The following is a 14,384-nucleotide window of genomic DNA, read 5'->3' as shown; positions in this document are numbered from 1 at the left end:
GGCAATCTACAATGGCTACAACAACCTAACAAACCAAAGTGTAGCAGTTGGAAAACATCTTTCTGTGTTAAAACCAGAAGAAAACTGTTTAGAAGTTTCTTTCCCGTCAACAATGTCGGTAAAGTTCTGCGAGAAAAAGGGAATGCTTTCGTTCGTCGTAACTCCTGCAGACGATTACAAGAATACCACCAAAGGATTACTGGGAACGTGGAACGGTGACCCGGATGACGACTTCACATTGCCTAACTGGACGGTATTGTCATCATCGTCAACAATGAGAGATATCCACTTCGGGTTTGGTGTTAAGTGTAAGTGTAATCAAATTTTCAAGTTACAATATTGATAAATCGAAATTGGTTCGTAATCTGTGTCGACTCCCGATGACTTTCTTGCAGGGCAAATCAACCAATCCCAGTCTCTGTTTACTTATGGTCACAATGAAAGCGTGGATACCTTTTCTAACTCTACATTTGAGCCCATGTTTGCGGATAATATTGTATGGGATAACAACAATACAAAAGAACAAGCTGAAGCACAGTGTGGAGATGATCATGAGTGCCTATTTGATGTGGCCTCCACGAACGACCTTTCTGTTGGCATGGTTACCAGAGATTTAAACATTCAGTTGGTGAACGAGTCGAACACACTTGGTAAGCTACGGAAAATGAAATGATTAATCATAACTTTAATGTCCTAAGGTTAGCATTCAGTCGAACTGTTAAGATGTCATGTCACGCGCTAGTATTGGCAGTTGAATATGAATGGTTCCTTATATTAATTTTGACAACAGGCAATAGACAACAGAATGGCAACAAGTCTTCGTCTCGTTCAGTTCGGTCTGTAAACATACTTGAGCTTAACAAAACGGATTTTTGTTTTGCCGTCGTCCAATCATCCGTATACTGTAATTACAGACGGAATTAAGTTGGAGTTATTATTATTATTATTATTATTATTATTATTATTAATTCATAATAATAAACCTGGGGTCTGATATAATCAAAACTACAACGCGTATTTCTCATTTATGCTTTATTTCGATTTTTTTGTTTTCAAAAGAGATTCATTCTTTTCCTTATGTTAAAATAGATTTTGTTTTTAATAAAGGCTAGATAATTCACTTTTAATTCCAACAAAGGTTAAAGCACGCATTATGCAAAACTATGGGCATGCGAAACCATGGTATGTCCGTCGAAAAAAAAACAGATTCCACTTGCAGTTAACTTATATAAAATTACTGTTGTCTAGCTTCATCAGTTGGCTGGTAAGTTTGATAATTACTTTTTTATCATATGGTAACGTGATGTATTTCCTTCGCAGACAACTTCCCACCCAAGATAGTAACCGCTTCAAATGTAATAAATGCTACACTTCATGAAACAGTTGAACTGAATATCACCGCTGTGGATAACGATACGATTACGTATCGTGTGATTAACAAGCCTGCAGGAGCCACATGGAACCAAAGTGGAAACGTACTTCTTTTTTCTTGGAATGTTACATCGTCAGAAAAGGTAGGCTATAGTCGAGCAACTGCCTCTAAATGAAAGAAGGTGACGATTGAGACAGATTAAGAAACAATAAACTTTGATTTGAAAAACTTTTTTAAGATGCATTATCCGTGGCCTGGAAGTATGGAGTTAAGTTTTCTCTTTTGTTTGTTGTAGTTCAATCTGTCTTTCGTTGCAACTGACGACAAAGGCGCAAGTGCCACCTGGAGTCCAACGATTAATATGTGCGCCTGCGAACACGGCGGTCAGTGTGTGCCACCAGAAGAAGGCGACAAAGTCAACACTGACAGCAAGTTTGTATACCTGGGCTGCGCATGTCAGGGAGGATACACAGGACGGTTCTGTGACAGTGACATTGATGCCTGCGAGATGAATGGTCAGCCGTGCTATACAGGGGTTGACTGCATTGATCTTCCTCCGCCAGCCAATGCTAGTGGATATAAATGCGGACCTTGTCCATCTGGATATACTGGAAATGGCGCTCAGTGTGTGGGTGAGTTGAACCTCAAAGGCGCCTCCTAACATTTATTGAGAAAAGAAGACATATTAATATATTTCTTTATTGGGCCACATCGAAATGGCATAACGACGTAACTGACGTTGATAGAAAATGGATGAGTGCTTGGGTATTGAATGCAATTCTCTCTATTTCAATGACTTGCCTATTCTAAACTGTTGTTGTAGTTATTATTGTTCTTGTTGCTGCTTCTGCTGGTGGTGGTATGGCTTCAGATGCCAACGGACTTACCGTTAGGACACCGTACCACATACTCTACGCTAAAACCGAACTGTAGTGTTATGAGAGTCAAAACGCGGAACCGAGTGAATCTAAAATCATATGGATACCAAAAAAGCCTCTGAGACTAAATAAAGTCCCTTGATGATTAGCATAGTTATGCAATAACAAGAGCAGTGTATCATAGAATTTCAAAGACTATGGAAATCATTGAACTGTTTGGTTTTGGAAGTAAGTGACCCCTTTGAAGTGTTTAACGTTTTTGTTTTCTATTGTCTTCAAGACTTTGATGAATGTCAAAGCGATTCATCGAACAACTGTGAGCAGCTCTGTGTAAATCTGCCGGCCTCTTTCTTCTGTGATTGCCGGAATGGATACAAACTAAACGCCGATGGCAAAAGCTGTGATGGTAAGGGATTCTAACGCGTTTCCACTCTCCGTGTATGTTGTTCAAAACGCACTTTTAATTATACTAACCCTAACTTATTATCAACCTTTTCCTTTGTTTCCTTCATTTCCTGTGTACCTGGCCCGGTTGACACCACGCAAGGTATTGATGAATGATTAACACCTAGAACCTCAGCGAATAAAATAAAAAACGAATTATTGCCTTCCGAACGTTTTTGACACCAACTTGTCAAGATACCTTCCAAAGAACCTGAAACTCTTCGTGTGCGTAGATTGTACTTTGTTTTCATGTATTAGTATATCGGAGGGTATCGTTAAGGTTTAACCTCAGTTTACTGATAAAACTTTGAATTTGCATTAATAACATTCTAGTAGTAATGTACTACACTCTGAGGCAAATTTGCCTTAGAGATGTAGTACATCACTACTTCCAGTGCTGGATACAAAATATGGGACAAAAATGGATTCAAATATTGGAATCAAATATTAGAATCAAAAACTGAAATTCAAACCCTAGAAAAAAAAGCCTGTAAAACCAAGCCTGAAAAACCAACCCTAACTCAACCCTAGGTTCAAAATAAGAAAAACTTCTTATACTCTTTTTCAAACTTTTTTTATAGTGCTTTCGAATGGGATTGTCTTATATGGGTCCACTTGCTACCCAGACTGTACTCTTTTTTACATTGCTCACAAAACCATCGTGTATTTCGCATATAACGGGCTTTTGTGCGCCTTATAGCTTTCATTTTGTCTTCTTTGGTAAACCATCTCTGGTATCGGCCATTAACAATATTATCATTCCAAAACATCAATTGTTATATATTAATGACACAATATATTAATTTCTTATATCATTAATAGTGCGTTTAAGGAAAAAACACATATAAAAATAAAATCTCTTTGTAATATATATATGAATAATAAAAGATTTATAATCGGTTTAACCTCGGATAAAAATAATAGATCGAATGATATTAAAATAATTGCTAAAATCTTAGAAGATGAATTTAATTTCAAGCACATGGTATTTAATCAGCCAAACAGTGTAATTGTTATGGATGGCGGGGCTAACCCATGGGCCGATTATATTGAAGCATATTTTGATAATTATAAAGATACTAATTACGTAATATCAAATTTGTTTAATTTAGATATTGTCGAAATGCTTTTTGATAACGGCTGTAGTATTATAAATATTGATACCTTTTTTTATAATGAAAATCAATTAGATGAAAAATTAGTTGTTGATAAATTCAATGTTTTTTTAAAATGAATGTATGTCCTAAAATATTTTTTGTAATCAAATACTGATTTATAAAAATATTATACTTAATATTTTTATTTGCATGTGTAATACTTGATAATTGATTTTAAGGCACTCTTAACATATACTCCATAAATAAAATTAAAAATTGTTTATATATCTTTCAAATCCTTGATTGGAATCCAACTGTTGAAGTCATCACTGTATCCTTTCCACTTAACTAAAGCTTGTTTCTTCTTATAATCTCTACGGATCACTTTATCAATTCTGAATACATCCTGTTTTGCTTTTAATAATTCAGGTTCATAAAAGCTACCTTTTATTTCTTCATCATTCAAATCTTTTATTTTGTATGTAATGGGATTAGTATGTTGGATCTTAGTAATTACGAACATTTCTTCACTCCAATTTGGTGTATAACCCTTATCGAAAACAATTCGTTTATACTTAGATATTCGGACCTTATCACCAACCTTAAATTTGGGTTTTGCTGATAATGGCTCCATATCACCGTATAGGTTAAGATATACAATTCCTTGATTCTTTTCCTTTGAAGCTTCTGTTGGTGTCATCTTTATTGAACTGTGTTTTGTATTATTGTATTCTTTTACCAGTATGGGTAGCATTTCAAGATACTGTGTGTTACCTTGAATAGTAAACTGTTTGTACATTTTATTTTTCAAAGTTCTATTAAATCTCTCAATAACAACAGCTTTACCTTCATTAAAAGTGGAATACATGTTAATATCATTTTGCTTTAGCCATTCCTTGAATGTTTTGTTATAAAATTCAGATCCCTGATCGACCCAGAGAAATTCAGGTTTACGTTTGTCATTAATGACAATATTGTTGAATGCGTTAGTTATTGATGTACCTTTCTTATCTTTCAATTGTATAGCCCAAGCGAATTTACTGAATACGTCAATTATAGTCAATAGATATTTATAACCTTTATTCCATTTTGAAAGTTTATCCATAAAAACTAAATCAGCAGACCATATGTCGTCAATTCCATTTGATATTACTCTTCTAGTTTTAAATTTTCGTCTGATTGGTTTATGTAACTCATCGGCTAATTGTTGAGACCAATCATTTTTACTCAACGCCGTTTTCCGTTTTTTGTCTTCTTTTGTTTTACACCCATACCTACTTTAGCCTTGGTAGCAATAGTGTTCCTTGCAATAGCATGACCCCATTGTCTGTCTTTCCATGGGATAGCATCAAGGGCTTTTACCATCTTTTTATCAGCTTCGTTTTTGCATTTAACCTGATTTTTTGATGGTTTGTTTGCACATACTGAGTAATCCACGTCATGTTGCATGCTCACGGCGTCCGTTTTTCCTGTTGGTTTTTCATATATCTCCAGTATTTTACCTGTTTTTTGATCCCACTTTACCTGTTTCTCTAAAGGATTACCAGGACCTGTATAACGATGACCAGGCATTACAAAACCCTTTTTTGGTGCTACTTTTAAAATAGCTTTATGGATATCGATACCTTCACCTTTGATGAATTTACTCTTTTTGTTTTTACAGATTGAGCAAATTGATTTTTCCATAAGTCGGCCATTCTTTGCTTTTACTTTTTTAGTATTGATTGAATTTGTTTTTTTATTACATGAAACGCAGTATGACAGGCACATATATATTATATGTTAGATATTAATCACAATAATGATTAACCCATTTGCCGTTTTTATATTCTGTGTAATTACATGATGGATTAAATTTTTCATTTGTATATGCACCAGCAGGCTTCCAAAAATTAGATGTCTGAATTCCGCTTTTTTTATTAAATATACCTTTAGCAAAGTCACCGCGCCAATATTTTTTAAATAGATCTTTATCACCTCCGGTAACTGCCATGATAGCCGATGCTAAGTCTTGAGCCTGTTGAAACCCTGGAATCTTTTCGCCGACCTTTTTGTTAATCGTTTCACCTACTCCACGCCCTTTTTTCTCACTAACAAAACGGGTTTTAGTAATACCACAAGAAACGCATTTCGATTTGAGTATTAAACGATTGTTTTTTGTTCTCATATATTTTTCAGAATTAGGAACTGAATTAGTTTTTATTTTTTCACGTACACAATACGATTAAACCATTATATATATAAGTTATATATTTCTGAAATAATGTTGAATGAATTTCTCATTCTTCATTGTGTCATATATGTCAAACACTTCCAACAAATTAGAATACGTATTCCCATGGTTCATCTCATTCAAAAAGTATAAACAGAAGTATCCGCATGTGGTTGTATTTATATTCTGTATCTGATTGTTTTGATGTAGCAATGTTAAATTCTTCTTTTTTGCGTGATCGACTATTTTTTGAAATGAAGGCATACCAAAACTATCAAAATAATTGATTACCTTATCTTTTACATAAGTTGCAACCCAATGACTACCACTCAGATATGACGGTTGGAGATTGTAAATGAATATTCCTAATTTGTGATTATGTGGCACAGTCTCGTCTCTCATTAGTACATTTTTTATCGGTATATTCAAATATAAACACCAGTTTATTAAATCAAAATTACTCATTGGTATATTCTTATGGAATGTTGGCTTTCTTACTTTCTTTTCGGTTTTAAGATCTTTTTTTTTGGAAGCACCAATCCACCTGTTCTAAGAAATTTATCATATTCATCCCAAGAACCAATGAATGGTGGCGGTGTGTAAGCTAATACATCTTTCTTACTTGGTAGTCTAATATTTCCACCATCCTTCTTTGAAGTGTTATCAGTTGTTGATTTGTTAGTTGTTGACCTTCTTGATCTTGTTTTCGTTTTCATAGCACTTATTCCAATCATTGGAAAACCAATCCGCGGTGCCCCATGACCGACCCTAATGACCTTTCGAATTTGTGCCTTTGAGATGTTTAAATAAGATCCAACACCTAACTTCTTAGCCTTATTCAATTTATTGATTTGTCGTTGAGTTAGCATTAAACTGTCATTGCCAGTCATATCTGAATTGCTTAAGCGAATAGTGATCTCACTTTTATTTCTATAAGCAGTCAAAAGCTTCCTTCGCTGTCCTTCTGACAGATTCACTTTATGAGAGTGATAAGTTGTCATTACTTGTATATATATTATATGTTATATAATTTCTTGTTTATAAAACGTATACAAAATAGAATGGTTTATACATAATATTCAATTGATTGATTTATACAATAACCAGCTCATTCCCCACCTTGTCAATGACGATTGTCTCATCATAAAGAACGATGGCATGGACGTTGAAAGGACTATCTCCCGCACTATTAGCGTTTAGTTTATATCTGAAGATCAACTGCTTTGGGTCTCTAGTTACTCGCTCTGCTTGATATGATAAATCAAAAAAGATAATAGGATAGAGAGAGTTGTAATTTGCCAAGTTGAGTTGTGTACCGCTGTTGTAATCATTCTTTCTCATACCATAAGACATCAAATCATTGAAGATCCTAACTTTGGACTCACTATCATATTCGGTCTCAGGATAAAACACTCCGTTGCCGTATTCCAATCGGCATGTTGTCAAATAACTACCATTCCCACGGTCAAGATTGATATTGAAGGTATCAAATTCATAGGGATTTTCATCTGCATTGTTTGATTTAGCTCGTTGTAGATATACAAAGATAGCCTTAACATTATCAATACTGGATGAGATCTGGAAGAATCCACTGCTATTCGTTGGTGCGGAAACCTCATACATTTCGCGCATATACGTCCAAGTGTTCTTTACCAAGAAGGAACTAACAAACTTATCATATAGGCTGTCCTTTGGAGTCAATTTTGGGACCCATAGAAGGAATCTATTAAGGACCACTCGTCCATCAGCTACATCATCGGCCTTTTTAAGTAATTCGGCGTCATTCTGTAACTGTATATTGAATTGGAGTTGCATTGGGAGTAACATTCGACCTTCCAGCTCTTCAAAGAAACTGTAACGATTTAGAGGTATAACAACATTGACATCATTGAGACCTGTCGTCAAAAGTCGCCTAGCCTCAAACCCTGCATTCTGATTAGCATTTGCTATCCTATGGTCGGTATCTAGATACCAAAGACTATTTTTTGCTACTGAACGACTAAAATCGTCACTATATTCGAGGAGATTCTTAAGGAAAGTAACTTTATGGAGATTATCGGTATCATAAACGATTTTTCCTGCTGATTTAATCATCATGTGGGCAATCAATGAATGTGCTCCATTAATAACTGTGATACGATTCGCCCCCGTGGTTGCTCCATCAGCTAACATTTGCACCTGAAATTGCACCTCGAAATACGCATTATACCAATCGTAGAATGAACTTCTATCGTTAATCGTGAACTTATAGCCGTTTTTAAGTTGGTGCTGACCGTTAGCTGGGACTCGAATTACATCATCGAGTTGAAATCGAACCAACTCATATCTCTGTAAGTATTCGCTTGTTCTAAAAGACATATATTATTATGTTACATAATTTTGCAATTATGTACCAATTTTTTTAATCATTTTATTCATTTTACTCAACGCCTTCTTTTTACACCTGATCCTGATATTAATCTATTAATGATCATATCAGTACTTTCATTTTTCTGTTGGTGTCTGACAGGTGAGGCATTTACTTTCTGTAAGATTGGGGATAGTGACTTTTGCCCAGCATTTCCCTTCCTCATATTCCTTAGCCTTTCCATTATAAGGTCTCCGGCTTTTTCTGATGCCCTTTTACCCAGTTTATCACCTGCATGAGAAATACCTGATTTTATTGCCTTCTTACCTAAGGGCTTGACAATTTTTTTAACAACAGACGACATAACACTCTTCATCGGTTTGAAAATGTTATCAACGATAATCCCTGACCCTTTGTGCTTATATACAAATTTACCAAATTTTGGATGGTAAAACCTCTTGAATTCATATGGTTTCATTATATACTATTATGTTATATTATTCTATCCTTTTCAAAATTAATGAAAAAGACGTATCCGCTCCATTCAGGTTAATTAACCGTCTCTTCCCATCTGTGATGTATATTCGAATGCTACTTATCTGTTGCTTATTAACCGGGTTATATGTGACCCTACGAGGCTCGATTGTAAACGAATAACTCGGCTGTAGTACGCTGGTCGAAAAAGTATAAATGATATCCGACTCTTCGCCATCGACTAAAGAAGTATTGACTAGATCGCAATGTACATTTAATATATCGGTATCTTGGCTTAGATTTGGGACTCTTGGACCAATATTAACCGCATCCTTTAATACCTTTTTATCAAACCCTATAAGGTCGTTGAAATTGCTATGCGTCAAATCAAGTTGATAATTTTGAGATAAAGTGATTGTGACTCGGAATGTTGTTGAATCAAAATCAATAGAGATGGGATATATAGGGTTATCATCATCCCCCGTCTTAGTAATCTCTTTAATATATTCATCAAATTCAGAATAATTCCAAACACCTGCAGGGAAAGTTATGTCTTCAAATTTATTCCCATTATCTGAACTATATTTAATCAGCTGATTACCATATGAGGGATTTACATTAAACCATGTAAATGACATGTTAATAATACGATTGAGACCTATCATATATTGGTAATTGCTATCCAATGTTATAGGCCTGTTGAATTTAGTTGTAAAATTTTGAGGAGTGTTATTCCCTTGATTTTTAACACTATATGATGATAATACTAACTCACGATCCATATATATAATACAGTTACATAAATTAGACTTTAAAGTACAGATTATATATCTGTTTATATTGTTGTTTATTTATAGTAGACCTTTTTAAAAGTGTGTCTAATATAGCGACTCCCATATTTCGCATTTTAACTGATGTGTTTCCTGCGTTTATTGAACCGATGATCAATTCCAATTTTTTGAGAAGCTGTTTTACATCGTTAAAAAATATAACATTTCCACCTTTCTGATTTTTTCGAATACCAGAACCTTTTATCGTTTTGGCTTTACTTTCGTAATGATTGATGTAGTCATTTAATGCAACTCTTGCATTGCTTATTCTCTTATTTTTAATCTGTCTTTCCGCTTCAGATATAGTTCCCCTATTATATTCTTTAGTAACATTCGCCTTGAAACCTTTCAATTGTCTCCGTTTATATTTGGCTTTCTCTAAAATCTTATTAAGATAGTTCTTGGTTTTCTTTGGTGTCATTTCAGGCTGATCTAATTTCATTTGCACTACATCATAATCGTCGATACCAACGTCTTCTAGTATTTCACTTACTTCATCATCAGCATCTAAAGCATAATCAATTTCATCCTCATCGTATTCAGGAGGTAATTCATCTTCATATTCAGGAAAATATTGGGGATCAACATAAATCTCCTTATTTCCTTCTAAAAGATCTTTTAAAGATTCTTCATATGTTGGTGGTTTCGGTACAATCTGTTTTTCATTTTGTGGCATTACAGGCTCATCAAATAAATTATCTACGTCCATATCCTCAAAAGGATCAACTTCAGGATAGTAATCTGGAGCTTCCATTTCACCTCTCATCCCCTTTTTGACACGATTTTTGGGTACTTTTGCTATCTGCAAATTACTTTTAATTACATCATCTAATTTACTTGTCACTGGTTTGAATACCTTCGAAAATGACTCTTGGCTTGTCTGCTGACCGATATTATTTTGTGTGATTGCATTTTTAACATAATTGATTTTATCGCCCAAATCAGATTTACTCTTTGCAAGCTCTTTCCATCTAAGTAAACTCATTTTATTTTATATTATTACGTTACATAAAAAATGAAAATTGAATATAAAAATCAACATTTAACATAGCGTTTAACACCTTGTTGAACACCGTGTTTAACACCTTGTTGAACTGAAAATAATATACCCATATAATATAATGAGAATACCGAATTATGACACTGAAGACGATATGGCCTCAAACTTTAGACAACTATACGATTTCATGCCAAATCAATGTTTCCGGATGTTGATTTCTTCTCCCTCGGGTGGGGGTAAAACCAACCTTTTACTTGATATGATATACCGGCTTTTGTTTTATGATAAAATATATCTTTATGGGAAAAATCTTCAGCAATCGAAATATCAACATCTTTTCAATACCTTTGAACCCATTAGACAAGAGGCTGGTTATTCTGTTATTGAAGCAAGTAATGATAAAATAATACCGCTTGATAAAATATCAGATGAAGGCCAAAAACTAGTCATCTTTGACGATTATCTCAATACGGGATCAAAAAATGATAGCGAAATACGCAACTATTTTACAAATTCAAGAAATAAAAATTGCAGTTGCATTTATTTATCTCAAAGCTATTATAATACCGATAAAACAATCAGATTAAATTGTACTCATCACTGTATTTTCGAATTCCCATCTAATAATGAACAAGGAATGATTTGCAGAGAACTTGGAATCAGTAAAAACGACTATCTCAAAGCAACTGCAGACCCATTTAGCTTTTTATATATTGATAAGCCACGAAAATTCGTAACTAAGAATTTCAATGAAAAAATATAATATAATATAACTGATTGATATAATATGAGTTACTCAAACGGTTTATTACAATCAAATAACACTAATATTACACCAATTAAAGGCCCTCGAGGTGAAAAGGGTGACCCAGGAGTCGGCTTTGATGTTACGCCTGAAGGTAATTTCAATTTGAATAAAAAGAGAGTAATAGGGCTAAAAACGCCTGATGACGTTGCGATTGATGATTCAATTGAAAATTATTCAAGGGATCTCGAGACGGCCGTAAATAAACGATATCTTAACCAATTCTTCCTTAAAAAGAACAGAAATGAAACAGTGTTTGATTGTGCCGGCCTTTCATTGCAAAATACCGAAGTGTATTATCCAAGTTTATATAACGATCGATCTGTACCAAACGTAGGCTATGTTAGTGTTGAGGATAACAAAGTAAGGACTGAAATTGATACCAAACTTGCTACTAAGGCTGACAAATCGTACGCTGATAATACATATTTAACGAAGAAATCAGGAGGTGTCTTAGCTCAAAGCCTTCAAAACAAAGCAGACAAATCGTACGTTGATAACAGTTTTTTAAAGAAGGTCGTAGGACGCGTTTTGACTCAAAAAATTCAAAGCAAGCTTGATATTCACGGTAGTAACATGATGCAGGCAAATCTCCATATGGGTGGGTATAATATAACCCATCTAAAAAACCCAACCAATGATACAGACGCTGTAAACAAAAAATATATGCTTGATCATGTTGATAGCAGTCATATAACTTCCGTTGGCCAAGAAAACACGTTTGCCCATATAATGGCCGATAGTATCAATCAATTAAGCGAGGAAGATGATATAAAGTTAGGCAGTTTAATCGATCATCCGAATTCATACCATAAGATCAATACGAAAGTTGTAGACAGTAAGCTGGTACTTGACAGCAATAAAGGATACTACTCAAGCAGATTAGGTATCAATGTATATAGTTTACCAATCAATCGATACACAATGGTTTTCGAGCTATTTTTTCCAGCTGAAATAGATCATGATAGTCTAGATATCGATATTGTATCATCAATCGACAACATCGACAAATCAACTACGCGAGTTTATGATGGATATAGTCGAACAATAGCACAAATTAATAAATATCAGCAACATCCTAATAATTATCTCTATGTTGATATCGTTTTAAAGATGAAATCAGGGAACGCATATGTCCCAAAATTACAAACATATATCGTGATTTATGGAATAAAAGGTTATCAGAGTAACGTTGATCCTAGGATATACGATCAGCTATATTATGTTGAAAATGATAGAATAGCTTTCAATGCATCGATTGATATGAAAACAAAGGCTATTTATGGTATTAAACCAGCTACTACTAATGACCAAGCTGTTAATTTTGAACAGTTAAAAAATTTTCGGGACAATTTGAAGTCTGATCTTGAATTAAAAATGGATAAAAAAAGAAACATCAGCTATTACCATAAAATTTTCGAGTATTTTTATGATCTAACAGATCCATCTGAATTCATCATGTCAGATAGTAACGGTGCTGTAGTGTCTGGATTAAATGGCAATCTTGTCTTTAATCCCACAAAATTGTTATCAGATTTTGATCCAAAAAAGGGCTTTATGAGTGGTTTCGAAATTAATTTAAATGAAAATGTCACTGAATCCGATGACTGGACTATATATATGGTATTTAAATATGACTATAAATCCGCTGAAAGAATTAAAATTAACTTCGACAATGTTAGTAGTTTTTCCTATCCATGGGTGAAAGTAGAGTCTAATAAGTTATCACTCGATTATGATTTAGATGTATCTTATGAGCAAATTAGAGCTGGTTATATAGGTAAATATTTGAATCTCTGGTATACTAAAATAGGTAATCAATTTAGAATAGGTATTTGTAATAACGGCATTAGTCTCGATAAAATTTTCTCGGGGTATACGCTGAATGCATCTAGCCTTCAAATTTCTTCAGGTTACTATATACAAAGAATCGGTTTTAGTAAAAATACATACCCGATAAATGGGCCCATCTATCATAAAATTCAATTTTTAGATAAAACATACGATGTATTCTTTGAATAAATTATCTAACTCCAACGATTTTATCTAATTCACTTATATGAAAACAGTGAAATTGGTTAGCAATATTATTGATTCTATTGATAGATTAATTCAAAACATAAGGAAGCTGTATTACACAATAAAGAACAAGCGCAATGGTAAAATAACAAAATGATAAAGCAAAAAAATCATATATAACTAATATATATGACTAAACATCGAAAATGCATATTTACATGGAACCATATATCAAGCGAACTGACTGAAGAACAAATTATAGAATTGAAAGCTTATTATCAAACATATCATCGAAAATGTTGGGCTTATAAGCAGGCTGTTAAACGTTTCAAAAAATGGAAATTATTAGGGAATTCATTGTCTATTCTCTTTGCATCCGGCTCCATTTCATCAAGTATTGCTACAGGAGGTGTTAGTTTGGTTGCAATTAGTACAATAGCGCTTTTAATACAAGGCTGGATGCATCATCAAAATCTCGATTTAAAAATTCAAAATAGTACATATGCATATCAGAGCTACCAGCATTTACTCAACTCAATTAAAAACACGATGAGATGCGGTGATTACAATCCGTCTAGCGTCATAATTTCAATGAAGAACATTGACGATTATGTGACGGATACCTGTCCGATAATCGACAAGTACCTACGAAAATATGATAAGAAATTTATTGGATGATCCGATTTATTTCGCCAAAATTTAATGACAAAATCTCATTCCAATACAATCGATAATAGGCTAACGTTTTCTTGCTTTTGCTAATTTTGATAAATTCACAAGGTAGATTCATCATCAAAAAAAGCTGTTTAATTATGAATTTGGTTGATATAAGTCTTTTTCTACCTTTGTTTACAACAGGAATAGCGCCGGATTCGATAATATCAAACACTTTATAAATTCGATTCC

At 33.9% G+C, this 14,384-nt stretch overlaps 2 protein-coding genes across 2 annotated transcripts in view; both read left to right on the top strand.

Moving 5' to 3' along the window:
- LOC144650725 (uncharacterized) overlaps positions 1–14,384 on the top strand; it is a 137,693-nt gene that overhangs the window by 81,428 nt on the left and 41,881 nt on the right. The window contains 4 exon segments of the mRNA XM_078510467.1: positions 396–650; positions 1,321–1,514; positions 1,668–2,004; positions 2,531–2,656. Of these exon segments, the coding sequence (XP_078366593.1) occupies positions 396–650; positions 1,321–1,514; positions 1,668–2,004; positions 2,531–2,656 (912 nt within the window).
- Positions 1–14,384, top strand: part of LOC144650764 (uncharacterized) — a 68,965-nt gene that overhangs the window by 40,436 nt on the left and 14,145 nt on the right. The gene's annotated exons all lie outside the window — the stretch shown is intronic.

This window comes from Oculina patagonica, chromosome 4 (assembly GCF_052425735.1).
Source record: "Oculina patagonica isolate OP01 chromosome 4, crgOcupat, whole genome shotgun sequence".
Lineage (NCBI taxonomy): Eukaryota > Metazoa > Cnidaria > Anthozoa > Scleractinia > Oculinidae > Oculina > Oculina patagonica.
This window is presented reverse-complemented; position numbering and strand designations above follow the sequence as displayed.